At 47.3% G+C, this 27,496-nt stretch overlaps 1 protein-coding gene across 3 annotated transcripts in view; it reads right to left on the bottom strand.

Annotated features, from left to right (window-relative positions):
* Positions 1-4,639: 4,639 nt before the first annotated feature.
* LOC130134271 (metabotropic glutamate receptor 7-like) overlaps positions 4,640-27,496 on the bottom strand; it is a 68,963-nt gene continuing 46,106 nt past the window's right edge. The window contains exons 7-10 of one of the 3 annotated variants that reach the window (XM_056302170.1): positions 26,080-26,219; positions 16,863-17,798; positions 8,007-8,263; positions 4,640-4,679 (exon numbers count right to left, since the gene is read on the bottom strand). In XM_056302170.1, coding sequence (XP_056158145.1) covers positions 4,640-4,679; positions 8,007-8,263; positions 16,863-17,798; positions 26,080-26,219 — 1,373 coding nt within the window. Of the gene's footprint in view, positions 4,690-8,006; positions 8,264-16,862; positions 17,799-26,079; positions 26,220-27,496 lie in introns of all 3 variants that reach the window. The other 2 variants (XM_056302169.1, XM_056302171.1) reach the window with 2 other exon arrangements.

Raw genomic sequence — 27,496 nt, 5'->3', positions numbered from 1 at the left:
CCGAATGTGGAGGCAGTTAAACACCATTGCAATTACAATTGCCATTGGTCACCCAGTAATATAGGCATGCGATGTCAAAACGAAGTAAGAACATGCTGTAACGTGCATGGATTAGTAGACACGCTGGCCGCTAGTTGGCGGGTCTGACCCTTTAGTCGAGCGGTTAGCGATGTCTCCTGCGGTGCGGGCGATACGGGTTCGCTTCCCGGCCGCGGCAGTTCCTGTGGTTGCGTTGTCCCCTGAATTCGCTACAATACATTGGACTGTCACTGTAGATTTAAAAACATCCCCATTCACCATAAAGAGTGGCTTCTCCACGAAAAAAATAAAATAAAAGCCGGATTTCCTCAAATGGCATCGGATCGGTATTAGAGAAGCCAGTCACATGGGCGCTCTAACATTTACAGATCTAGCGTGGCAGTCCGGCGTGTTCTCACTTCCGTTTTGACATCATTCCAGTAAATAAAACGTTGTCGATATTTGGGATTGCACCTTTTAGACCTCCGCGCAAACATCCGGGTAGCTCTTAAAAGAGTCACCGCAATGGGCGTCCGGGTAGCGTAGCGGTCTATTCCGTTGCCTTCCAACACGGGGATCGTCGGTTCGAATCCCCGTGTTGCCTCGGGCTTGGTCGGACGCCCCTACAGACACAACTGGCCGTGTCTGCGGGTCGGAAGCCGGACGTGGGTATGTATGCTGGCCACTGCACTAGCGCCTCCTCTGGTCAGTCGGGTGACTGTTCAGGGGGGAGGGGGAACTGGGGGGAATAGCGTGATCCTCCCACATGCTACGTCCCCCTGGTGAAACTCCTCACTGTCGGGTGAAAAGAAGCGGCTGGCGACTCCACATGTATGGAAGCATGTGATTGGCCAAGTACAAATTTGGGGGGGGGGGGTGTCGTGTAGAGAATTTCCCTGCAGCCAATCACTGCATCGGGTGATGTCACAGATAAACACACCTCCAGCCAAACAGAACCGGAGTATTGACTGACTGTAAGGAAACCCTGCCCACTCTCGGCCCCTCCACGGTTAGCCTTTCTCTGCATATGAAGCGTATCTCTTTTGTTGCAGGCGTAACAATGAACACCTACTGGTAAAGTTTGCAACTCTTAAGTCTCCCCGGCGGAATGTGCCGATGGTTCTCAGTCTGCCACGATTAGTTCCTCCTCTTTGATGTTCCCCCGCTTGGTGCTCCTGCTTCTGATTGTCCCGGGAGACCGCTGCCTACGGAACAGGTGCGTACTGAACAAGTACGTCTGGATGAGCCTGAAGAGTCGGGGGGGGGGGGTCGGTGCGGAAGAGGGTTGTTGTAAAGGCGCAGAATATTCCAGAGCACACTTTTTTGTTCTGATGAATAATTTTTTTACAATTTTTTTGTGTGTGTGCCTTTCCCCTGACCTCCGTCCCGGAGATAGCATCATCAGCTCGGTACTGATGCAACTCAGCACCAAGATCCCGCAGACGGCCCCTGTCACAGCGAAGACACGTGTACCGGTGTTCTGGGGCAAGACGGGCGTCCAATCCGCACGACTGTGGCTTTAATGAAGTGATAAAACGCTTGCTCTTGGGAGAAAAACGAGGTTAATTTAGAGGACAGAGTAATAAAACCCCCTTTTCAGCGATCTTCACAATGCGACGTTGTGACGTGGGTGGGAGACCGCTGTGCGCGCGTGCGCGCGCGCGCTTGTGTGTGTCGAGTCAAGTCCGTTTTATTTGTAGAGCCCAAAATCACGAATTACACAAGACCCTCGCATCGGATAAGGAACAACTCCGTGTGTGTGTGTGTGTGTGTGTGTGTGTGTGTGTGTGTGGGCGGTCGGCAGAATGTGGTTATTCTGATTTTGGTAACTTGTTTGTTTTCTGATTTGTGCAACTTTTTGTTATTGTTGTTGCTTGTTGTGTTGAAAAAGAACAGGGGTGGGTGGGGGGGTGGGGGGGGTTATGTTAGTATTTTCTGCACATCCTGACTCCTCAATAAACAGAATTTCAAACAAACAAGATCATAAAGACTGGTGTCTGGAGAGTGTCATGTTTCTCGCAGGGCAACAAATCAAAAGTCTCTCCAGCTCCTCTGCTGATTACTCGCGCGCTGACACTGACACAGACAATTAATTTAGTGGAGGGGAGGCTAGTCTTAATTGGGCATAAGTAGATTGTGGTTTTTTTTGTGTGTGTGTGGTTTTTTGTTTGTTTTGGGGTTTTTTTTGCTGCAAAAGAAAATGACAGAGAAGTAAAGCCCATCTGGTCCCACAGGAGCTAAGGGAGCTGCCAGATGAATGAAGAGAAAGAACTGAAAAACAATGCGGATAAGGATCTCTCTCTCCCCGTTCTCTCTCTCCCTCCCTCCCTCCCTCTCTCTCACACACACACACACACACACACACAAGCCACAAACACAAACAGAGCAGAGGACTCAGCGTCTCTTGGTCGTATGTCATGTGTCCATGTAATAGCCTCCAGGGAAGGACTTAGGTGGTTAGAAAACAAGAGTTTCTCATGCAGCCCTATTCACAGCTTGTTTTGTTTTAATACGGTGATCAATATTGAAAATAGTAACATTATACGTTTTCAGGCATGCACAGGAATAAATAGTGCTTAGCTCATAAGGCTCAGTTGTCTGCAGGACAAATTGATCTGACGTTATATTATTCATGGAGGCGGTTGGTGGTGAGACTGAGAAGTCAGGGGGAGTGGAAGTGTGTGTGTGTGTGTGTGTGTGTGTGTGTGTGTGTGTGTGTGTGTGTGTGTGTGTGTGTGTGTGTGTGCGTGTGAGAGAGAGAGCGAGCCAGACAGAGATAAATACACAGACAGACAGATGGACAGACAGAGAAAGAGACAGACAGACAGAGAGACAGATGGACAGAGAGAGATGGATGGACAGAGACAGACAGAGAGAGAGACATACACACACACACAGACAAGAGAGGCAGACAGACAGACAGAGCGAGAGAGGCAGATAGAGAGAGCGAGAGAGACAGCGAGAGTGAGAGAGGCAGATAAAGTGAGAGAGACAGACGGACAGACGGACAGACAGAGACAGACGGACAGAGACAGAGAGAGACAGATAGACGGACAGACAGACAGAGAGAGACAGACAGACAAACAGAGAGAGAAAGACGGACAGAGAGAGGGAGACAGACAGACAGACAGACAGACAGACAGAGAGAGAAGCAATAAGAAGAATGGAGGTTGAACTATGGAGTCAGATCGTGGACATCCTTCCTCCTCTTCTCCCGCGGTCCCGTCTCATCTGCATCACAGCACTGCTCACTGAGCTTGCTAATGAGCCGTTCATGAAGCGAGACCCTGGATGACCGCTACATTTTCATCAGTTCACACAGGCCCCAAATCATCCAGCAGCGCTCTCTCCCTGGCAGCGGCCGAGCCACACACTCACCATACACACGTGGACACACACGCAGACAAACACACATACATGCACACAATTAACTGACATACTGTCTTGTGTGGTTGTATAAAAGATAAAAAGATGATTTTATTAATGTTGATAGTTTGACAGACATCACAACATACTTGCATGGTCGTTCGGATATTAATGTTTTTCACACCATAGATAATTAGGCCTTATGTACCCGGTACGAAATCTATACAAAACAAACATGCTTGCAGATACAGAGGGGTCAATTTAACAACAGATTAAAGCCATATTCTGTCATGAATGAGGTTTAATTCCAGTAAATCATAAAAAAAGACTGCAGAATGATGCTTAAGCTCATTATCATTTTTCGAATTTATTTATTTATTTATTCCTTCTTTTTTCTTTTCTTTTTTTTTGGTTACATCAAATAGAACAGACAGACATTGGCACATGCAATGTGAACACTTTGTGGTGCTTTTCATTACCATCCAAAGCCAATTGAACAAAGACTTGATATTTAGTTTTGTACTCCAAACATGAAAATAGTCTCAAATATTTACAAAAAAATATATATAGTTACAATGCCCATCAATCTGACATATTCATCTGGGTTAAAATGACTGGTTTGAGTGGACGTCATTAAACCAAAGCAAAAAAAAAAAAAAAAAACAAGAAAAAAGGAGAGATTGCCTTATTTGAAAGTGATTATATGAACTTCGGCTGTTTGCCGAAAGCAAAAAAGAGGCACGAGGAAGGAAATCACTTCTAAACGATACGAAAACCATAAATCAGTAAATGGGGACTCCAAGAGAATATGGCTTTAATGGCATTTCAAAAAGAAAATATCTTGAGAGAGCGGCGCCACTGTCCTTGTCTTTGTTGCCATGGCGCTCATTTGGGGTGACCCATTTTACTAGGCGGGTCGTGAACTGTGTCCGGAATGGGGAGGAAGGCGGGGGCGGGTGGGGGGGGGGGAGAAGGGGGGCACCAGGCACCACGTAACAGAGGGAGTTTCTGAACCTACAGCCCGGATTCTGGATGCCGACCTAAGCCGCACTAGCCTACAGCTGTGTTCCTTTCGTCCAGGACACGTGTGCAATGTCTTAATGAAGCTCGGGTATGATCCACCGTCCTGGAGTGCATAGGTAGGTGGTGCTGCCCCCCTCCGCCCCCTTTCCCTTAATCTGTGTTTTCTGGTGCTCCCTTCCCTTGGCCTTTATAGATAAGGGCAGAGGGACGCAGAGTCTTCCATTCGAACAAATCAGATCCTGAGATTGTTGTAGCTCACGTAGGTTTTCTTACTCGCTTGACCTGTGAACACAGACAAGATCAGATTTGCTTTGAGGACGACGAAGAACCCTGAAATTCACAAGCCCCCCGGGGGGGTGAAAATATCATTTGGTATAGTATTCTTTGTATACGACGCCCTGCACTCTCATCATTGGCCGTGTGCAATCGACAGCGACATTTTGTGGCCTCGTATATCACTTCAAATTGCCAATGCCCTCGTGTCAAACTTTGGGTTTCTATTTTCAGATCTTAACTAGCAATAGAAAATACAAACATCACACATGTGGGTCTAACAAAGGCCGGGGCAATGCAATGTGATCCCAGTCTGGATTGCCATGGAAACGTATCAGAACGTGGCTGAGTGCCTGGGTACCGTGTGAGACTGTGTGTGCGTGTGTGTGTGTGTCTAACACACCTAGGCAGCCTCATTCCCTTTTGCCTTGAGAAGAAGAAGGTCGATGAACACTATGTTTTCTAAAGAAAAGGCACTGCTGTAAATTCCATGTACCGCTATAATGTTGCCATGGCGACCAGCTCCCATGGGCTATGCAATTAAAGTCCTACCACTCTTTTACAGCCTCATTTTGTAGTCTTGGCCAGCAACGATGATGAATAAAACATACATAAATGTATGACAGATTTTTGCTCTTAACCACAAATAGTTCTTGGGAAAGATTGGTCATTTAGAGCAAAATGCCGGGTGTGAGTCTTTGTTTGCTCGTGTGTGTGTCTATGCGGATGTGACTGCATTTGCATGTGTGGGGTGGATGTCTACTGTACACACAGAAGCCTCCTAAACTTTAAATATCCACGGCTAAATATTCATCTCATTTGATCTCGTTTCGTCCATGTGAAATTGTATTTTCTTGCAGTAATAAAGAGTTCTCATAAACTCAAATCATCCTAAAAAAAAAAAAGACAACATTATATCATCCAAACATGACTGTTTTTGCTCATTTATATTAGCATAATTACTACCGAGACCATAGGGGGGCCAATTTCAATATGTCTGAGTTGCGGCAGAAACCCTCCCTGTTCTGCGTAATCATGAAAATGTTGGGGGCCATATCAATACTTAAGCAAATCTTCAGTGCTACTAATACTCTTAATCTTATAAATCATTCCGAGTCATCTCATCCAGAGCTGATGGGCCCTGAAAGGAAGGTATTTGGCGCTCTGATGGTTACAGGAGTTGACGGACAGTCTCCGGGGATAGTGGAGCCACAGTTCAGGTTTCGGGGCGATCATGCACATAAATTCGCCATTAATAAATGTCACTTCCACTGCCGCTAAAATAGAAGGGCAAGAAGTGTGTGTGTGTGTGTGTTTGTTTGTGGGGGGGGGGCAGCGGGGTTGGGCGGAGGAGAGGCAAGGCGAGAAGACATTCATGTAGGGGGAGACAGAAGGTGAGAGACACACAGAGCAGATGACACGGTACACTTTTGGGAGGGCCTCTCGGAGACCGGACCCCGTCAGGGCTCTGTCTGCCCTGTTTGGGGATTTTTAATGCGCTGTTGCGACAGCTGTTGAGGTTATGCCCTCTACTCGGCGAGTGTTCACGCGACGATGAGCCACACGTGTGGCTGACCGGGGGGGGGGGGGGCTCTTCCTTCCGCTGCCATACACTCACATCAGCTCTCGCTTGGTGTGTGCCCGAGTGTACGCTCACACGTACGATCGTACACTCGCACAAGCTAGTTGACTGACATGCTCACAGTCATTGGCACATGGGCGCGCGCGCGCGCGCACACACACACACACACACAAATGTGCACGCGATAATTCGGCTCATGACAGATGAGTTTTGGGAGAATTCTCGTGAAAGCCTGTCAACTCCGTCATAAGTCCAAAGCGGGGTTCAGTGGTGCACCTGTTGGTGCCATGCTCATGCTATGTGATTAGCAGCAATGCAGCAGAAGACGCCTTTGGGGGTCTTTGACGTCTGATTTGCATGAGCTGTCAATCAGGACGTCTTCATCCTGACAACTCGGAGAACGCACCGCTTCCATGGCAACGGTGGCTGTTAAAATCCCCGCATGTGACAGTTCTCAGGTTTCCTTAAAATCATTCTTGCTGGGGGGGGGGGTTCCCTCACACAACACATGCACTATATCGCTACTGAAGTTAGGAGGTTATCTCACCGGTAGTAATACCCCTGTATTATCTTTTCTTTTTTTCCCCTCCCCAGTTGTACCCATCCAATTACCCAACTCTTCTGAGCCGTCCCGGTCGCTGCTCCACCCCCTCTGCTGATCCGAGGAGGGCTGCAGACTACCACATGCCTCCTCCGATACACGTGGCGTCGCCAGCCACTTCTTTTCACCTGACAGTGAGGAGTTTCGCCAGGGGGACATAGCACGTGGGAGGATCACGCTATTCCCCCCAGTTCCCCCTCCCCCCCGAACAGGTGCCCCGACCGACCAGAGGAGGCGCTAGTGCAACGAGCAGGACACATACTCACCCACATCCGGCTTCCCACCTGCAGACACGGCCAATTGTGTCTGTAGGGATGCCCGACCAAGCTGGAGGTAACACGGGGATCCAAACCAGCGATCCCCGTGTTGGTAGACAACGGAATAGACCGCCATGCTACCCGGACGCCCCCTGTATTATCTCTTCTAACAGCGTCAGACCTACTGATGCAGATGAAGTGTCGTGTTATTAACACGCAGCTATGAATCCAGATTATCTTCTTCCATTACCAGCAAAACTACCTTGTTTCTTAAAACCTCTCCACAGAGCTAGCGATCCCCCCACCCCCCCCACTCTTCTTTTGAGCTAAAGGTCAAACTATGTATCTTGGATGTAGATAAAAGGGTGCCTGTTATAGCACATCCTACACCCTCCCAACCCAGGATATCGCATGAAAAAATTACAACTGCAGATATCTCTTGCAAGGGGATAGAGTAAAAATAAATAAATAAAAATGTCAGTCAGCATGAAAATATTGAGAAAATGTCAGATGTTGCAGTTGGGGACAGTTTTCCATTGTACATAGATGGATGGCTATTTTATCTCTTTGCTCCTACCCCCGGTCTGTGACCAAGCCTTATATCGCTATGTAAACCGTGTTTAACTCGTTCTCAATAAAACAGACTCTCGCTCGGCCTAATGTGGTGTGACTCACATACTGATGCTATGAAATGTATGTCCGTGCAACCGTGGCGTTTTAACACTTTATCTGGGCCCCTGTGACAAACTCTTGAGGCACGACCTGGCTCAACTACTGAAGCTATGACTAGAGATGGATTTAGATATCATGTGCAGCCACTGGTTCGACACGGCCATTTTCTCCCACCCTGAGCCTCGGCGTCTCTCCCGCTCTTTATCTCGGGCACTTACTCAGGACATCGGTGGAGGGGTTTTCACACAGCTCAGTCTTGGCCTCTCCGTTGGGCCTCTCGCTGGGCTTCTGCGACAAGCGGGAGGACATCGTGGCGGCGGTGACGACAGCCTTGAAGCTACGCTTCCTCTTCTGCACATTGAGCTCCGGGTGGAAGATAATGATGTACACCTTGGGCATGTAGAGCATGCCCAGTGCTACCGAGGCACTGAGGTTCATGGAGATGGTCAAAGTGGTGGTCTGGATGTACAGCTGGGGGGGGAAAGAAAGGTAGAAGCTTGATTTTTAACGCAGAACAATAAGGCTGTAAACACACGGAAACCTGGCGAGCTCTGTCATCGGCACAAACTCTGCTTTTGGCTGACTTGAATGGAGCAACAAAGAGTACGGGAACATTTAAGCGCTCATCAGGGAGATCTTCGGAAAACAAAGCTGTGATTTGAGCATTTGTGGCCAATTATTCTGCTAATCATGCTGCTGTAGAGACAGCATGGGGGGGGGGATACTAATAGCAACGAATGCCCAGTAATGATATTTGTGCATTCAGCCAAATCAAGTTCTGTGTTCACTCTCTCTCTTTGCAACTCTTTCACACCTGCAGCAGAACAACGTTGTCAATGTTCTCTTCTTCACGACACAAGAAATCAAAGTTTAAGAGAATAATGAAATTAACACTGCAGAAAACTATAACATGAGATAATTATCTACCCACAGGTAGTGTGTGGATGGACTAGCCGTGTCTGAAGGGGAAGGAGCAGTCATGCACACTGTAACATAACCCGGTAGCGTTTATTAAACCCTGACCTGAAGCTACTCAGCCAAGTCAAAGAGGCTTCATGCGTATTAATAAGAGGCTGAAGCTGAAGCACGGCCTTATCAGCATGTCCTCACGTGGCCCTCCTTTGTTCCCATCATTCCAGTGGAAGTTGACTTGTTTGACAGACTGCGAAGGGAGGGGCGGCTCGTGATTTAGGTGATAGGTTGATGATAGGTTTCGCTTTGTGTTTTATCGTTTCTGCTCACCTGCCCAGGGACGCCAGATGGAAATTAGCTAGTAGCTAAATCCGGCACAAAGCATCTTTTCTCTTCGCTTGAGATTAATGTATTTTGTACATGGTCCCCGATATGAATAAATTCAATAAATAAAATAAATAAATATGTTGCAGTCACCTTTACCGTCTCGTCCTATCAACAGCTTCATCTAAACCATTCTGGCAGGCTCCATCCATGCTGCATTTACTGAACTGCATGCAGCCAGGCCCCTTCTCCACGCAAATCCCTCCAACGGTGCAGGAGATGGAGGAGGATTAAGAACACTGCACATATATATGTAGCATACAGGAGGAGGCTGGATTTTTTTTCTTTTTCTTTTCCTCGAGACAGCCACCGCTTCATGGCTCCGCCTGTGTTTGAGTGCAGCCTGTGGAAGGCTTTCACAGAGATAAGTGGTTTAAGATCCTTCGCAAGACTGTCACTGATGTGAGCCATGAGCAGGTACAATTCTGGTAAGTGCTTCCTCCGTGACATCTCTCGTTGAGTTGCACAACGCCTTTCCCATTGTTCACTTAGAATCGAGTTTACATAACCTTTAATGATGCAATAATTTGGGGTTTTGGGTGGATTTTCTATAATGCCATTCTAGAAAGGCTATCATTTTTATTACGATAGCCAGTGAGTCAGCCTGCTTGTACGACAATAGGTCTTGAAACACTTGTAAAGGAGACACGACTGACTAAAGAGCAGACTGGCAAATCTACTTTACTAATCTACTGTGCTTGAAAGCACAAAAATGCCACTTATTGGCCTTTCCCTTAGTAATGGTAATGGGGAGCGGATACCGTTGTCGACACTGGCAGAGCCTAAATCTGGGCGGCATTGAAAGTCTCCCTGAATAAACCAGGGGGAGAAATGTCACTGTTAGCATTCAGTTGTTTTGCAAATAGCACCGTGGCGGCAATTTCCTTCACACATACCGGAGAATCACTTCCATGCCAATCACGCCTTTGTCTTTGGAGCTCCATAATTCATTCAAATACTCAGTATCATCAACATGTCAATAGCTTCCTCTGCTCTCCTTCTGTCTCCCTCTCTCTCTCTCTTCCTCTCTCGAATCCCCCATCCCCCCCCCCACACACACACCATCCCCTTTCTGAGCCCTCTGCGGAGCGACATCAGAGGCAGAGATCTGGCGCACCATGCATTAATAACCATATGAATATCACCGAGCACATATCACACGGCTCCCGGTGAACTCCTCCCCGCATCACCCTAAACACAGGGGGGGGAGGAGTTGTGGCACCCGTGCCCGGTATCAGTACGCGCGATCGGACGCGGGAGCCACTGATCAGAAGCTCGCAGGGCTACAACGCTTTGCTATTTCCGACCACCGGAGAGTCTCCACCCTTCTGCAACATCACTGTGTTTGGTAGGTGATAACCCCCGTTTGTATCCATAGTAACGCCACAGAGTTTGGTGCAAGCAACTAAAGCGCTGCTTGGATAAGGATTTAATGAGATTCTGATAGTTTTATACTGGGCAACGTTGATCGTTGGCCATGCAAAATAGTTGATTTGGCAGTAAGGGTACCAAGCAACAGAGACGAGGTTCTGGGCTGCGAGCGTGCAATACTTACCTGACGACAGCAAAACACATGCACGCACATATGAACGCGAGCACACACGCACACACACACTGCACCGACAAAGCTCTTATAACCAAGACAGGGTTTTTTTTTTCTTCTTCCAATGTACTTTTGTAGGAGCTTGACCCAAATTCGCAGCTCTCTCACCCACCACAAGAATGTTTAGCTTGTCACAGTGCATTCATAATTAATTCCTGTTGCTTTAACATGAATAAATACATGAAGTCAATTTCACAACTGCTCGGCAACTCTCTATTTAAAACTACGGTAATGATTTATTAACGCCCTCATCAGGAATCAAGCAGTTGCCGGAGAAGTTTACATCCCATTGATGAGCCAGGCACAACAAGCAGCCGCAACAAATGCCACGTCTTGCATTTAGACAAGAGGCTGTTGAGGATAATTCACGTAATTATACCCACAAGGGATGTACTTACTGCAAAGCCAATTTAGTCTGGTATAGCTGAGGACTGTAAACGCTCACAGAGATAAAAAACTTGATTCAGTAAATGACAATTAGCATGCTCTCTCTGCCCAGTCAGAAGACGCCTTCAATAATGGATTCGGGAGGGGGGGGGGGGGCTGTAGTCTTCATCCACCCATGTCTCTCGATGTTTTTGGCGGCCTACTTTCTGCATCATGAATAACTTTACCTGGCTCTTCGAAGCAAAAGCACCATGCTTACACCGGAGAGCCCCTTTTTTTTTGCTTGCTTGTGAATGGCCCCCTCAGCTACGCTCTGATTGGCTGTCACCCTCAATGGAAGCTTCAAGTGCTGGGCTTCTGGTGCTTATAAATGTCAAATGACTTTTTTTCCTCTCTCTCACAAGAATAACAGGATGCTCATGCAACCTGCTATGCCGAAAAACATCTGTGGGAGGAGGCACTTCACACTCGAAAGGACCCATTCATGTTTCAGATCTTTTGTTATCATTGCAAGACTATATGTTGGTAACACAACTTTCAAATCTTCAATGTTGTCAAGAGGTGTCATGTTAACACCCTCAGTCGGGGGGGGGGGTCTGCCTCAACTTGACACGTGATGGGGGGAAAAAAAACAAGTCTCCGCTGTCTTTGAAAATCAATAACGTACGTACATCTTGCTATCACACTCGCCCACTTCAAGCCTCCTCCTGCAGTTTCTCTCTGCTGCAGTCCACTCGAGCTCCCAGATACAAAAAATACATTAATGGAGCATCTCAAATATCGCTTTAAAATCATTAGACATGTGAGCAGGAGTTGTCACATCCAGCTCCTCCTATCACATGTACCAGTTACCTGAGGAGAGATGAGAGAGACAGCAGCTGCAATTTCAGAGATGCACTTTCTGCCGCGCTCTAAAAATTGAATGAGACAATGAATTTTGTCGAGTGTCTTCTTCTACTGTAGCGTGACAGCGCTGTCTGTATTTAAAAAAGTTCATGTAGGTTCACAAGCCATTGACAGTACCTGGAGACTAAGTGGCTCCAACACTTGGATGTAGGTAAGGAAGTTTGTGCAACGTGAGCTTCCTTTTACTCAGCGTGGTTAACTCTTGTTCTGTCTGTACCAGGAAGTTTCCATGCCACTGGGGGAGGGGGGAGATAAATTCGCATGCGGGATGTCCGGGCATCGGAGCCACGCTGCTCCTCAGACCTGGGTGTTTAAGTCGTGTAGTATATTTCTGTTTTGCCGCCATCAGTGTTGTAAGAACGTTCTTGTGTTCGCAGATGGTATCTGATCTGTTAAAATGATGGCGAGAAACTGAGCGAGAGTCTGTTGTGAGGCTGCGATGTTGTTAATTGCCATGACAACATTGTTTCCGCCCCCCCTTTCCCCCCAATTGTACCAATCCAATTACCCCACTCTTCCAAGTCGTCCCGGTCGCCGCTCCACCCTCTCTGCCAATCCGGGGAGGGCTGCAGACTACCACATGTCTCTGCCGATACATGTGGAGTCGCCAGCTGCTTCTTTTCACCTGACAGTGAGGAGTTTCACCAGGGGGACGTAGCGCGTGGGAGGATCACGCTATTCCCCCCCAGAACAGGCACCTCGACCGACCAGAGGAGGCGCTAGTGCAGCGACCAGGACGCATACCCACATCCGGCTTCCCACCTACAGACACGGCCCATTGTGTCTGTAGGGACGCCCGCCCAAGCCGGAGGTAACACGGGGATTTGAACCGGCGATCCCCGTGTTGGTAGGCAACGGAATAGACCGTTACGCTACCCGGTCGCCCCCGACAACATTGTTTTCATACATTTCTGATCAGTGCACCTTTTCAAATGGCTTGAAAGATTAAAAGAATAACCCTCCCACACATGATACACAAGGCTGCACAGGAGTCAGCTCCTCCCCAGACCTGGGAGGAGATGTTTTTGGGATGCTGGTAAATTCTCGCCGTCATTTGCCTCAGCGTGTTGAACTGTTGACTGAGAACATGCAGGTGCAGAGGAAGCACTGTATGTGCTGTGATCTCCTCGCATGGCTTCCCTCAACATGGCTGTGGGAGGATCAGACAGAATCAAGGGGAGGGAGACGCAGGTGTGGGAAACAAAGGCATCTAAATAGTGTTGATACGAAGCAAATTCAAGCAGTGCAGTCAAAGTAATAACACAGCCACAACTTCAGGTCAAATTCACACTGCAGCGAAACGGATGAAAACTGGCAGCTGCTTGGCATCATGTCATCACAAAGTTTTTAACAAATATTTAAATTATGGATTACCCAGAATAGGAAAGGTAATTAAAATCTGTCTAGGTGGCTTGTTTATATGCGCAAACACACACACATGCACAAAATCTACAATCTCAGAAAGAACCTCAAATACACCAGTCAGATAGCCTTCTTTATTGCAGTGTACACACACACACACACACACACACACACACACACACACACACACACACACACAAATGAGCATGCATGCACATTTGCACAGACATGAATGCACACAAAAAAATCACCAGCATTGGTGTCTGCAGCCGTATGGCAGTTCACACTGAGTGTACATTAATTCAGTTGACGGTTTTGAATTTGCAGTCATCTGCTGTTCCTATCTCAGCTTGTGATGGTGTCACGTAAAGTATTGCAACCCTCTCTCTCTCTCTCTCTCTCTCTCTCTCTGCTCAGAGTTTTGACCATTAAATATACTTCAGTCAGTGACACTTTTGATAAGGTCATCTCATCGCACCCCATGCAAAGGTAAACTGTTTATTCACTCAACACCCACTATCCATCCATCCATTATCCAGACTGCTTATCCTGCTCTCAGGGTCGCGGGGACGCTGGAGCCTATCCCAGTAGTCATTGGGCGGCAGGCGGGGAGACACCCTGGACAGGCTGGTCATCACAGGGCCGACACACACACACACACACACACACACACACACACACACACACACACACACACACACACACACACACACACACACACACACACACACACACTTGCTTGCTTGCTGGTTGTCCATCGTGCCCGATGATGACCATCTTCTTCTATTTGTGGGTCCTTTGAAGACTCAGATAGCAGAAGATACCTGCGCAGAGATGGTTTTTAAAGTGGCATTGGGGTGCGCTTCTCCCAACGCCACATGACTTGATTGTAGAGGAGATGGTTCCGATGGCAAGGGGGATCCCTAGACGACCGGCACCTCCACACAACTGCAGGGGGCTGCCGGAAATCCAGTTTTTTGGAAACCGCCTCAAAGCGTGCCGCCACAGCTTGCTTTTCTGTTGGGGTAAGCTCCCTTAGCCTTATGTCTTCCAGACTCACCCACAAGGCAGCGGGGCAGTGGTTGATAGGTGCCAGGGTGTGTCCACCAGGGTGGGCCTGCACACCATATCTCTGGGGCCCACTGCTGCTCCGAGATCCCCTGCCAAGTTAGCCTGGGGCCGCAAGACCCCAGTTACCACGTGTGGCCACGGGGAGGCCTGGCAGGAGTCTTGGTGAAGGAGAGGCTATGTACTGGCAAGGGAAGGGTTACACGCTAGGATGCTTCCCTATTCGCCACAAAGGCTAGCCAGCGGCAGCAAGCTAAGGGCAGGAAGGACACAAGCGGGTTGGAAGAACACGTGCACCTTCCCTCCAACTACACACTGCTGCACTAGACGCATCACAACACTCTGTGTGTATGTACACACACACACACACACACACACACACATTCACACCTACGGACAATTTAGTATACCTTAGTATGACCTACATGTCTTTGGACTGTGGGAGGAAACCGGAGCCCCCGCAGGAAACCCACGCAGACACGGGGAAAACATGCAAACTCCACACAGAGGATGACCCGGGATGAGCCCCCCCAAGGTTGGGACTACCCCGGGGCTTGAACCCAAGACCATCTTGCTGTGAGGCAACTATGCTAACCACTGCGCCACCGTGCCGCCTCAACACCCACTAACAGAAACGTAAAATTTTCCACTTAAAAAAAAAAGAAAAAAAAAAGATAAAAATCCTCTCTACCTGTGCATTCAGATGAAATTGGGCTTTCTGTGAGTGTATGCCCATCTCTTGTGTGGCTGCACGCGTGCATGCGACGTGGACGGGCTTGAAACCTAATGGGGTGAAAGGGGTTGTTTGCACCAGGCCAATCTTGAGCGCACTACGAGACAGTTTCCCTCAGGCGCCACTAATTGTAAGATATTATCTATGATAATCTCAGTAGCAACAGTAAGAAGGGCCGAAACAATTTAAAATGGAGAAGGGGGGTGGGGAGATCTCAGGGAAGGTGATAGGGGTGCATGGGGAGAGTTGGCGCCGAACACGATGACTTTCCAGGGGCTTTGTATCCTGGCTTTGAAATAAGTTGGATAAAACAATCCATATAATGATAATTATTTTTCCAACTGTGGCGAACACAGCCACAGATATCCCATAAGGGTCCATTACGGCCGTGAATCGCTGCTTAATAGCCGCGCTCCTCCGACTCCAGCTATTTGAAATGATGTTCCAGAGACATACACAACTACTTCTGGCTAGCAGCGGCTACTGAGCCAGCAGAAATGGACCCACAAAGACTATTATTACATCAGGGTGCTGTGGCGTGGACTGGAGGTGAGTGTAAGGCTAGAAGCCAGTGTTTGGAAAGCGTTAACTGCATAAAGAGAAAGGATAAACACATTACTGGCTCGCTAGCCGCTGCGAGTAACATAATGAACTCCTAATCACTGCTGAGGGTGTGATTCATCTATGAAATCAGTAGCAAATTGAGATGAGGAAAATCAGTTTCTGATCCATCTCCTGCAACAGCTTAGCAGGAAGGATATTGAGCGGCATGCCTTTCAAAAGGTTAGGAGCAACACTTTCCTGTCAGCCTTGATATTCCGCCGGCAGAAAACTTCCCATCTCCTCTATCATGAATGTGCAGTCTGCCGAGCATCACATGATGCAGCTGATGAAGAGGGGTGGAGAAATGGATCTGTATTCTGCCCAGTACCAGTCAGATAAGAGATGACTAGCATAGCGGGTCAAACTGCCACATTCTCCATCAACTCCGCCAGCTTCTGATGTCGAGTGCATTCTAGACTTTAGCTGTCAAGAAACAGAAAACCTTTAGTCAGGCTTCTGTTTATTCCCCCCCCCACACACCCCCTCCTCCCCCCTTGCCGTCCTCCTCCTCTGGCTCATCATCCTCCTCCTCTACCTCCACCTCCTCAACCCCCTTGTCTTCCTCTCCAGAATGAGGCATAATAGTGCTGTGCCCTAGGCACCAGAGCCAAGATAATGGCATAAGAAGCTGACTGCACCACCATCCCAAACACTCCTCAGGCCTTTCGCAGCATTCTTGTGCTTAACAGCAAGCTCTCCTCCTCCTCCCTTAAAATTCCTATTTTTGTCTCCTGTGGTCCTTGCATGGGTTTTTATACACATTGCAGGCATATGAATATTCAGTTAAACAAAAATGAGCCAATGACATAAAATTCCATACATTTACACGTGGGCATTAGTGCCAAATCTGTCTTTTGTGTCTGCGTGTTTGTGTTCGGCATTTGTTTGTTTGCAAGTGCACAGGTGTGCACTTGTGTGTGTTTAGGACAAGGTAAAATCAGGGAGGAATGAAATGAGGGGAAAAAAGAGGCAACAAAAGGAAGGAAGAAGGAAAAAGAAGAACAAAAGGCTGAATGAAAAGGTGAAGGTTGAGTGAGGAGGAGAGAGGGAGATAGAGACAGAGAGCAGTGTTGACAGACAGAGCACAACAGAAAAAAAAAAAGATGACTCACTTTCTCTGCAGACTGGGCCGTGCCAAAGAAAATGGGGATGAAGGCCAGCCATACGATGCAGGTGGTGTACATAGTGAAACCGATAGGCTTGGCCTCGTTGAAGTCTTCTGGTACATCCCTTGTCTTGATGGCATAGATGGTGCATGTAACCATGAGCAGAATACTGTAGCCCAGTGAACAGATGATCTGGAGGTCTGTGATGTCACACTTCAGCACGCCGCGTGCCAACATGGGGTTTATGGTTTTCTGCTCATCGTAGTCGATGATGGTGTTGGGCGGGTCCACAGCAAACCACACCAACACCCCAAGCAGCTGCACACAGATCAGACTGCTGGTGATTGCAATCTGGGAGGTAGGACTGATGAAACGCGGGGCTGTGACTGTCTGCTTGCCCTGCTCAAAGATGCGGTAGATTCGGTTGGTCTTAGTGAGCAGAGCGGCGTAGCTGATGCACATGCCCAGACCCAGGAAGATCCTCCTGAAGGCGCACACGCCCACATCCGGTTTGGCAATCATGAGGAAGGTAATGATGTAACACAGAAAGATCCCCGTGAGCAGCACGTAGCTCAGCTCGCGGCCCGAGGCCCGCACAATGGGCGTGTCATTGTGCCGCACAAACGTTCCCATGACAAAGATGGTGGCGATGATCCCAAGCATGGCCAGGAAGACGGGGATCACCGCCCAGGGGGAGTGCCACTCTAACTTGACAATGGGGATGGGCTGGCAGGCCGTCCTGTTGGGGTTGGGCCTCATGTTATAGGCACACATCCTGCAGAAGGTCTCATCGTACTGGTACTGATAGCCATCACACAGCTCACAGAGCCAGCAGCACGGCATACCCTTTACCCTCTTCTTCCTCTCGCCAGTCTTGCAGGGCAGGCTGCATACAGATATCGGAACCTCCAGCTCGCCATCTGGCCACTGCAGCTCTTCCAGCTGAGAGCGAGATGACAGAGGCCAAGGAAGGAGAGGAGAAGAAAGAGAGAGAGAGAGAGAACATTAGAGAAAGAGAGAAGAGATAAACAGATAAGAGGGTGAAGTAGCACCTCAGATAAGGAAACACACCAATAATAATGAAATTCCCAGTTCTGACTGATGTTAAATAGCTGCAGTTTGACCTTTTTGTGTGTGTGTGTGTTAAGTGCCTAGTGTAATGATACAGCTTAAAAATCGTCACGCTACTTATCCATTTTTCATGAATGCAATGGATCACCCATCTCTGTCGCGACATAAAATACAGCAGCACTTTCATCAATCCTTGCAAACAGTTAAAAACAAGATAAGCTGTGAAGAACCTAAAATAGCACAACATATTTCTTTCCCGCTTCTTTCAGGGCTCGTCTGTTTCAATCCATGAAAGCAACAGAAATCCCTATGAAAACACGGCGTACCTTTATTCGGTGAAATGAAAATAAAGAAGCTATATGAAATTCCGAGGACATTGTGACTAATAAAGAAATGTAAGGGCTGCTGAAATTGGGAATAGCAGCCGAGTCCCAGACAAATAGGCAGGACAAAAAGGCCGAATGCTGCAGAATGCCAATTTTCGACTTCTAGGTATTTCTATTCATTTATTCGCAATCTGTAATCAAATACAAAGACTGTACAACTGGGAGACACCATGGAAGTCTCTGGAACACCATTCAAGAAGCCTCTGATGTGTTTGTACCACAAGACTTTCAGCACACCAAGTCTTCTGACTTCACAGCTTCACTTTGTCTCACTTTGTCTCGACAACTCGTCCATTTTTATGACTGTGAATAAAGTGAAGTGATGGTTTTAAGTGTGAGCACTATAATAACATAAACATTTAATATTTACAAGACTGTCTAACCGGTTATAACACACACACACACACACGTGTACATAATATCTATAGTGTGTTTCTGTCATGTGTACCTGTATGACAAATGTGTTGTTTTTGTGGTGTCTGACTAGATTATCTTCTGCCATTTATCTGGGGGCATGAAGGTGCCATTTTTTATTTGGACAATGAATGGTGCTCTCTGGAAAGCCTCCTGATTACACACTGTGTGGAGACGGTAATGAGACCAACATCCCTTGTTGCTATGGAAACCAGAACCACGATTTGTCACCTTGGAGTCATATGGCTGCTATAGTTGTAATTTTATTTTTTAAATTTTTTTTTTTTGGGTAGCTGTTGTTGCTTTCGCAGATAATTAAGGTTTTTACGCAATGCGAGTACGGCGGCGGTCTGCTTTAGCGATGACCACAAGATCAGAGAGGACAGTCATTCCATTGCTTCATTTAAAATACATTGCTCTTTTTATCTGCAATCGAACACAACGGCACTTAAATGCATCGAAACGCTTTGCATAATACCAGCAGATTGTAATAACACTAAAACAGAATGAGGCGATGGAGATAAAACAGCAGACTTTTCTCCATCCGTGCAACCAAATCACTGTCAACTGAATTTCCACAGAGCACTCTGTCAACCATTATGCAAATGTTTGCTCATGTGCATATAAGTGTCATGATTTTACTATTAAAGTTATATTACACCAACATAATTTCAAGTCATGTTTCTTTTCAAAGTAAAATTCAATTCTCACTCGCCGTTATCCATATTAATCACACGAGGCCACGTGAGAAACTACTTACACTAATAAGAACCTGATATCCGAATAGGGGTGCCAATCCTTATGAGATATTCAAGGAATAGCAGAGACTGAATTTAGTCTCCAATCTCTTTTGCTAGGCACACAAGAAGCTGTTTAATTACACACCTCTCCATTTCCATACATTCACTGTCGAGTAATTATTCTGTCAATCAAACTGATTATTCTTCATCGGACTCACATTACTAGGACGACTTCTATCTTTGCAGTGATTTTCATTGAAATCATAATGTTCATGGAGCGTCAGTATCACTGAATGGGAAAAAAAACATCTACCCTCATTGATATGGTCTAAATATAACTCGAGGTGGGACCACGGGGTAAAGACACAATATTTTATAAGCGCTGAAATACTGTATGACTCATCTTTAAGCTTGTTAGTAACACATCTACAGAAATATCTGTGCACGGAGAAATCTGATCTTCACTCTGCGTGATACAAAATCAGTCCCACCTCGATACATAGTAGCAACCGAGGGATAGACTTCTGGACCACATGTTCTCTCATTTGTGTTTCATCACAGGTGCAGACTCATTCTTTCCGTCCCACAGTACACCTACTCTTCCCTGTGTCTTTTTTTTTGGGGGGGGGGGGGGGGTTGGCCAATTACCCCACTCTTCCGAGCTGTCCCGGTCACTGCTCCACCCCGTCTGCCGATCCAGGGAGGGCTGCAGATTACCAAATGCCTCCTCCGATACATGTGGGGTCACCAGCCATTTCTTTTCACCTGACAGTAAGGAGTTTCGCCAGGGGGACGTAGCACGTGGGAGGATCACGCTATTCCCCCCAGTTCCTCCTCCCCCCCAAACAGGTGCCCTGACTGACCAGAGGAGGTGCTAGTGCAGCAACCAGGGCACATATACCCACATCCAGCTTCCCACCCGCAGACATGGCCAATTGTGTCTGTAGGGACGCCCGACCAAGCCGGAGGTAACGCGGGGATTCGAACCGGCGATCCCCGTGTTGGTAGGCAACAGAGTAGACCGCTACGCTACCTGGATGCCTCCCTGTTTCTTTGCAGGCTCTCATCAGTTACGGGCATTCCTCTGTGGGGTGATGTACCGCCTCGCTGTTTTTGTCATCGTGATCCACCACAAGTCAGTTTGATCAATGGTCTCCGTTCTTGCACCATGTAAGAGACAAACTCCAAAACAGATAAATTAATTTAGAATTACACGAGCTCTGCAACCCAGCATCCTCCATAACATTTACGTTCTTGTTTACCAGGTTTTGCCTTGATGGCCACACAAACATTTTGTCGAGCTTAACTGGTTGTCCATCCATCCATTATCTGAACAACTTATCCTGCTCTCAGGGTCACGGGGATGCTGGAGCCTATTCCAGCAGTCATTGGGCAGCAGGCGGGGAGACACCCTGGACAGACCGCCAGGCCATCACAGGGCTGACACACACACACACACACACACACACACACACACACACACACACACACACACACACACACACACACACACACACACACACACACACACACACATTCATACCTAGGGACAATTTAGTAGAGCCAATTCACCTGACCTACAGGTCTTTGGACTGTGGGAGGAAACCGGAGCCCCTGGAGGAAACCCACGCAGACACGGGGAGAACATATAAACTCCACACAGAGGATGACCCGGGATGACCCACCAAGGTTGGACAACCCCGGGGCTCGAACCCAGGACCTTCTTGCTATGAGGTGACCGCACTAACCACTGCGCTACCGTGCCGCCCATAACTGGTTGTGTCCTTTCTAAATAAAATGTGCTACAGTATGTAAACAAGCACAGAGTCGGTACCTTAACAGTCATACAGTGGCTTGCAAAAGTATTCATACCCCTTGAACTTTTCCACAGTTTGTCACGTTTCGACCACAAACATAAATATATTTTATTGGAATTTTATGTGAAAGACCAACATAAAGTGGCACACAATTGTGAAGTACAAAGAAAATTATACATGATTTTAAATGTTTTTTAAAAATAAAAAACTGAAAAGTGCGGTGTGCAAAAGTATTCAGCCCCCCTGAGTCAATACTTTGTGGAAGCGCCTTTTGCTGCAATTACAGCTGCAAGTCTTTTGGGGTATGTCTCTACCAGCTCTGCACATCTAGAGACTGAATTTTTTGCCCATTCTTCTTTGCAAAACAGCTCAAGCTCAGTCAGATTAGATGGAGAGCGTTTGTGAACGGCAGTTTTCAGATCTTGCCACAGATTCTCAATTGGATTTAGGTCTGGACTTTGACTGGGCCATTCTAACACATGAATATGTTGTGTTTTAAACCATTCCATTGTAGCCCTGGCTTTATGTTTAGGGTCGTTGTCCTGCTGGAAGGTGAACCTCCGCCCCAGTCTCAAGTCTTTTGCAGACTCCAACAGGTTTTCTTCCTAGATTGCCCTGTATGTATTTGGCTCCATCCATCTTCACATCAACTCTGACCATCTTCCCTGTCCCTGCTGAAGAGAAGCACCCCCAGAGCATGATGCTGCCACCACCATGTTTGACAGTGGGGATGGTGTGTTCAGAGTGATGTGCAGTGTTAGTTTTCCGCCACACATAGCGTTTTGCATTTAGGCCAAAAAGTTCAATTTTGGTCTCATCTGACCAGAGCACCTTCTTCCACATGTTTGCTGTGTCCCCCACATGGCTTCTGGCAAACTGCAAACGGGACTTCTTATGGTTTTCTTTTAACAATGGCTTTCTTCTTGCCACTCTTCCATAAAGGCCAGATTTGTGCAGTGCACGACCAATAGTTGTCCTGTGGACAGATTCCCCCACCTGAGCTGTGGATCTCTGCAGTTCGTCCGGAGTCACCATGGGCCCCTTGGCTGCATCTCTGATCAGTGCTCTCCTTGTTCGGCCTGTAAGTTTAGGTGGACGGCCGTGTCTTGGTATGTTTGCAGTTGTGCCATACTCTTTCCATTTCCGGATGATGGATTGAACAGCGCTCCGTGAAATGTTCAAAGCTTGGAAAATCTTTTTATAGCCTAACCCTGCTTTAAACTTCTCCACAACTTTATCCCTGACCTGTCTGGTGTGTTCCTTGGACTTCATGATGCTGTTTGCTCCCCAATATTCTCTTAACAAACCTATGAGGCCGTCACAGAACAACAGTATTTGGACTGAGATTAGATTACACACAGGTTGACTCTATTTAGTCATTAGGTCAACATTCGATCATTCAACAATCATCAGGCAACTTCTGAAGGCAATTGGTTGCACTCAAAGAAAAGGGGGCTGAATACTTTTGCACACCACACTTTTCAGTTATTTATTTGCAAAAATTTTTTTAAATCATGTATAATTTTCTTTGTACTTCACAATTGTATGCCACTTTGTGTTGGTCTTTCACATAAAATTCCAATAAAATATATTTATGTTTGTGGTTGTAATGTGACAAAATGTGGAAAAGTTCAAGGGGTATGAATACTTTTGCAAGCCACTGTATTACCAGAGCATTCACAGCGAAGGTCTGAAGATTAAGTTCAAGCTGAATTTTCAAATGAATACAGTTTTATATAGACGTGTTTTACCCATGTTCTGCAGGTTTAACAGCTGTAAGTGGTAGAAAATGGTATACCCAGCCCACTGAGCACTAGACCCGATGTCCGCATGTTCGTCTTCATCTGGTTCAGAATATAACCAGCTAAATGTGTCGCCAAAACAAATTCAGCTAAGATATACAATGTAAGCCCATATAACGTGCTATAATACTCATAATTGCTTCATTTTAGTTGTGGTTATTTAGGCAAACAAATTTGATTACATATGACTTTACTAGGTGCATATAAGTGTTATGGAACTGGGCTGAGTTTGGTAGTAGCCTAGATGGCACATGGTGTCTAGGCTACAGCTGGGATAAAACTGGCTGCCTAAATCGCCACTTCTGGTGACGAGTTAAAGGGAAGTCACAGAAAGGTGAATCAGTTCATCTGGATTCAGTTGCAATCACAGCACTGTAAGATGGTGACAGATGTACTCTTAGCCCCCCCCCCCCTCGGTTCAGGGATGGTTGCTCCCTGTTTACATATAGATGGCCTCTTTGTCTCCCCATTGAAATCAGTGAACCTCCCTATCAAGGATGTACACATCCTCATCCTTGAAAGAGAGGCCACTGGTCTGTAGATGGGTGTAGACTGTGGAGTCCTGGAGTCCTGCCCTGACGTGTTAGCTCTTATCTGTTGTGCTATGCTCTTGGCCAGAATCCGTTTAGTTTCCCCGATGTACAAGTCTGAGCAATTCTCCTGCACTTAACAGCATCCACTATATTGTTCTGTTTAGTGTAGGCTGGTAATCTGATCTACAGGCCGGTGGCCACTTCTTCAGGGATGAGGATGTCTACATCTTTGGTAGGGAGGAACGCTGGTTTGAATGGGGAGTCAAAGAGGCCATCTATGTGAAGAGGGAACGACCATCCTTGAACCGAGGGGGGAGCCTAAGAGTACATCTGTCGCCATCTTACATTGCTGTGATTGCAGCTATTCCCCAATCCTCTGTGAATAGTACACACGGCCATCGAAAAGTCACGGCAATCTGCATATGAAACCGACTGTTGTTTTCGGTTGTTATGCCACTGTATTGGTTATAAGGGTGGGGATACCTGCAGTCAGTTTAGACTGAAGAGGTCACTTAGATGAGTGATGAAACGTTTCTCTGAATAAACGTTGTGTCCAGATGAACTGATTCAAATTTGCATGATTTTCTTACCTGGATTATTGAGCATGCATCAAGACAGTTAAAGGGAAGGTTTACAAGATGGTTGTGAGACCAGCTATGTTGTACGGTTTGGAGACATTGGCAGTGACCAAAAGATAGGAGGTGGAGCTGGAGGTGGCAGAGTTGAAGATGCTAAGATTTTCGTTGGCAGTGACGAAGAAGGACAGGATTAGAAACGAGTGTATTAGAGGGATGGCTCAGGTTGGACGGTTTGGAGACAAAACAAGAGAGGCAAGATTGAGATGGTTTGGACATGTGTGGAGGAGAGATGCCAGGGAAGAGGAAAAGAAGCTGCCAGGGAAGAGGAAAAGAAGAAGGCCAAAGAGGAGGTTTATGGATGTGATGAGAGAGGACATGCAGGTGGCTGGTGTGACAGAGGAAGAGGAAGATGCAGAGGACAGGAAGAGATGGAAACGGATGATCAGCTGTGGCAACCCCTAAGGGGGGGCAGCAAGAAGAAGAAGGAGGAGGAGAAGGAGCAGGAGAAGGAGAAGGAAAAAGCCACTTCTATAAAAAAAAAAGCACATGGTGATATATCCAATAAGTGATTAAATGGTTTGATCTACTCTAGATCTATTCTAGGCTAAATAACGTGTAGCCGGCACGTTGAAATTAGGTTAGTGCTCAGTGGGACGTTTAAAAATGCACCAGGACAAGACATAGCGGTGAATTATCTCATCCCTGACTAGTAAGCCCACAGCGTGGCGGTATAAAGAAAGCATGAGGCGGACATAAACCCTGCCGGTATCAACCTGAATATGATGTCCAGTAAAACCTCATTCACACACACCGTCTAACCCATAAATCTTCCCCCACTTTTATGCGTCGGGCTCATGTGTGAACGCGGGCCCGAGTCGATATACCATAAAACCTGGATCAGCAATTCACGGTCCAGTAACATTTATGGAAACAATAGCAAACAACAACAGTGTGAACAAAAGCTCTCATATCGCTGTATTAGCTTTTACAGGGGCAAGTGAATCGATCGCAAGGAATGCATCCGACTTATTCATGGCAGCCGTTTGTGTGAAGTGTGAAATTTATCTGCAAACCGGTAAAAGAGAGCATATTTAAGAAAGTCTAAAAAAAATGGAGCGACCTAGAAATAAGAAAGGGTTGTTCAGTCTGCTCAAGAGGATGAAATGAACAGCAAGCTGTGTGGTACAGTACAAAAAAATAATACATTTTCGAGAATGCTGAGATAATAAATAATTTTTTTTAAATAATGTAAGAGTTACAGATGCTGTAGTTTCCGATATGAAACACATCCTTTTTTAAAAAATTATTATTTCCCCCCCCCTTTTCTCTCCAATTGTATCCGGCCAATTACCCCACTCTTCTGAGCCGCCCCAGCTGCTGATCCACCCCCCTCTGCCGATCCGGGGAGGGCTGCAGACTACCACATGCCTCCTCCGATACATGTGGAGTCGCCAGCCGCTTCTTTTCACCTGACAGTAAGGAGTTTCACCGGGGGACTTAGCTCGCGTGGGAGGATCACGCTACAGGCACCCCGACCGAGTAGAGGCGCTAGTGCAGCGACCAGGACACATACCCACATCCGGCTTCCCACCCGCAGACACGGCCAATTGTGTCTGTAGGGACGCCCAACCAAGCCGGAGGTAACGCGGGGATTCGAACCGGCGATCCCCCTGTCGGCAGGCAACGGAATAGACCGCCACGCTACCCGGACGCCCCGATATGAAACACATCCTACATGAGTGGGGAACAAGACAGAGGGCGCTGTTGTGTCATATGTGAACAAACGCTATCGGCGAATTTTACCAGCGGTGCCGGGGAAAAAATAATTCCGGCAATGTTACGGGACGCTTGTTTGAAAGAGTCTTCCGTCGCGCTGTCTTACCCGGAGCTGAAGAGACTCCACCCACTGGCCGACCACCCGGTACTCCGGGGTGGACGAGTTGGTCGTTTGAAACTGGAACAGGTCGTAACGTCCTGGGGCGTCGCCATTTTTGTTAAACATAACAGAGGTGCCAGCGCTGCCTGTAACAAAGGGAGATAAAAAAAAAAGAAGAAATACAGGATAAGGAAAACCTCTTCTGATGCAAAAAAAATGAACACATGAACTCTGAACCTATCGCACCCTTGTTTTTTTTCGGTCTGGTTGGTAACCTACATGGAAGCTGAGAGTGAAAATGTGCCGGTGTGTGGTCCTGCAGATGAAAGCTATACATACGTAATTACCGTGTCCTACATTTTGTCCCTCTTTTGTGTTAATCACGGGCGGACAAGCAAGCTCCCTTCTGACCAAGATAGCGCTGCCTCACCTGCCTCCTGCGAGGCCGCACGCGGGTCACCGGAGAAACACATTTACACCCGCGCCCGGAAATAAACACAGACACGTGCGCATCACCTTCAGATCCGTGGACAACATAACATCCGCGAGCGGCGGCGCGTTCGCGACACCTGTGCGCCGATACTGCAAAATCAGTTCAGGACGACCGAACACTTGAGGTCAAGAAGCGACACATTTCAATCACACGGACAAGAAGCTTGTTTTTTTCCCCGCACCCGCATTCCGGGAACTCTGCCTCTGATCGGCTAGTACTCGTTGCCTCCGTTGGTTAGGTTGGTTAAGGTTAGGGTTAGGGTGGGGTTATGGATAGGGTTAGCCAATCAGAGATAGAGTAGGGGCGGGTCTTCCCGGAATCCAGGTGGGAAAAATAATAACGCGGACAAGAACAGAGGGAGGATAAATAGGGCAGCCAACGCATCGTATGGTCCCCATCTGGGCTCGGTTTGTAGCAGGCTGTCTCGACCAGAGAGCCCCGCCGATCTCACTAATTTGCTCGAGAAACAAATTTGTCAAATATGCTTTTCGCACGTGCACTCGTAGCCCATCTACTGCGCACACGTGGTGTGTGTGTGTGTGTGTGTGTGTGTGTGTGTGTGCCAGCGAATCGCACGGTTAAGTGAGGCGGATGCATGCGGGGCAGTGTATTAATGGAGCTGTCCCTCAGGATCAAATCTCTCTCAGACCAACAACCACTGAGCGGCACTTAATGGAAAAACGGTTGTATTTTATTTTATACATGAGATCTGCATTGTTCATGAGGTCATTTTTACCTGTCCCGCTATAGTGGCGGAGCGTGAGAAACTATTTCATTTCCCCGTCTTTTAGGCCCGGCGCTGCATGCAATAACTCAGAGACACAAGTTGAAGACACCATTCTCTGAAATGGGACAAAGGGGAGGCCGGATGACATTTGACATGGGAATTGGCTCACCGTAATAGCTCCAGGCCTGGCTATAAAAAGTGTG

Source organism: Lampris incognitus, chromosome 2 (genome assembly GCF_029633865.1).
Source record: "Lampris incognitus isolate fLamInc1 chromosome 2, fLamInc1.hap2, whole genome shotgun sequence".
NCBI classification, from domain to species: domain Eukaryota; kingdom Metazoa; phylum Chordata; class Actinopteri; order Lampriformes; family Lampridae; genus Lampris; species Lampris incognitus.
Note: the sequence above shows the minus strand (reverse complement) of the source record. Positions and strands in the feature narration are given on the sequence as shown.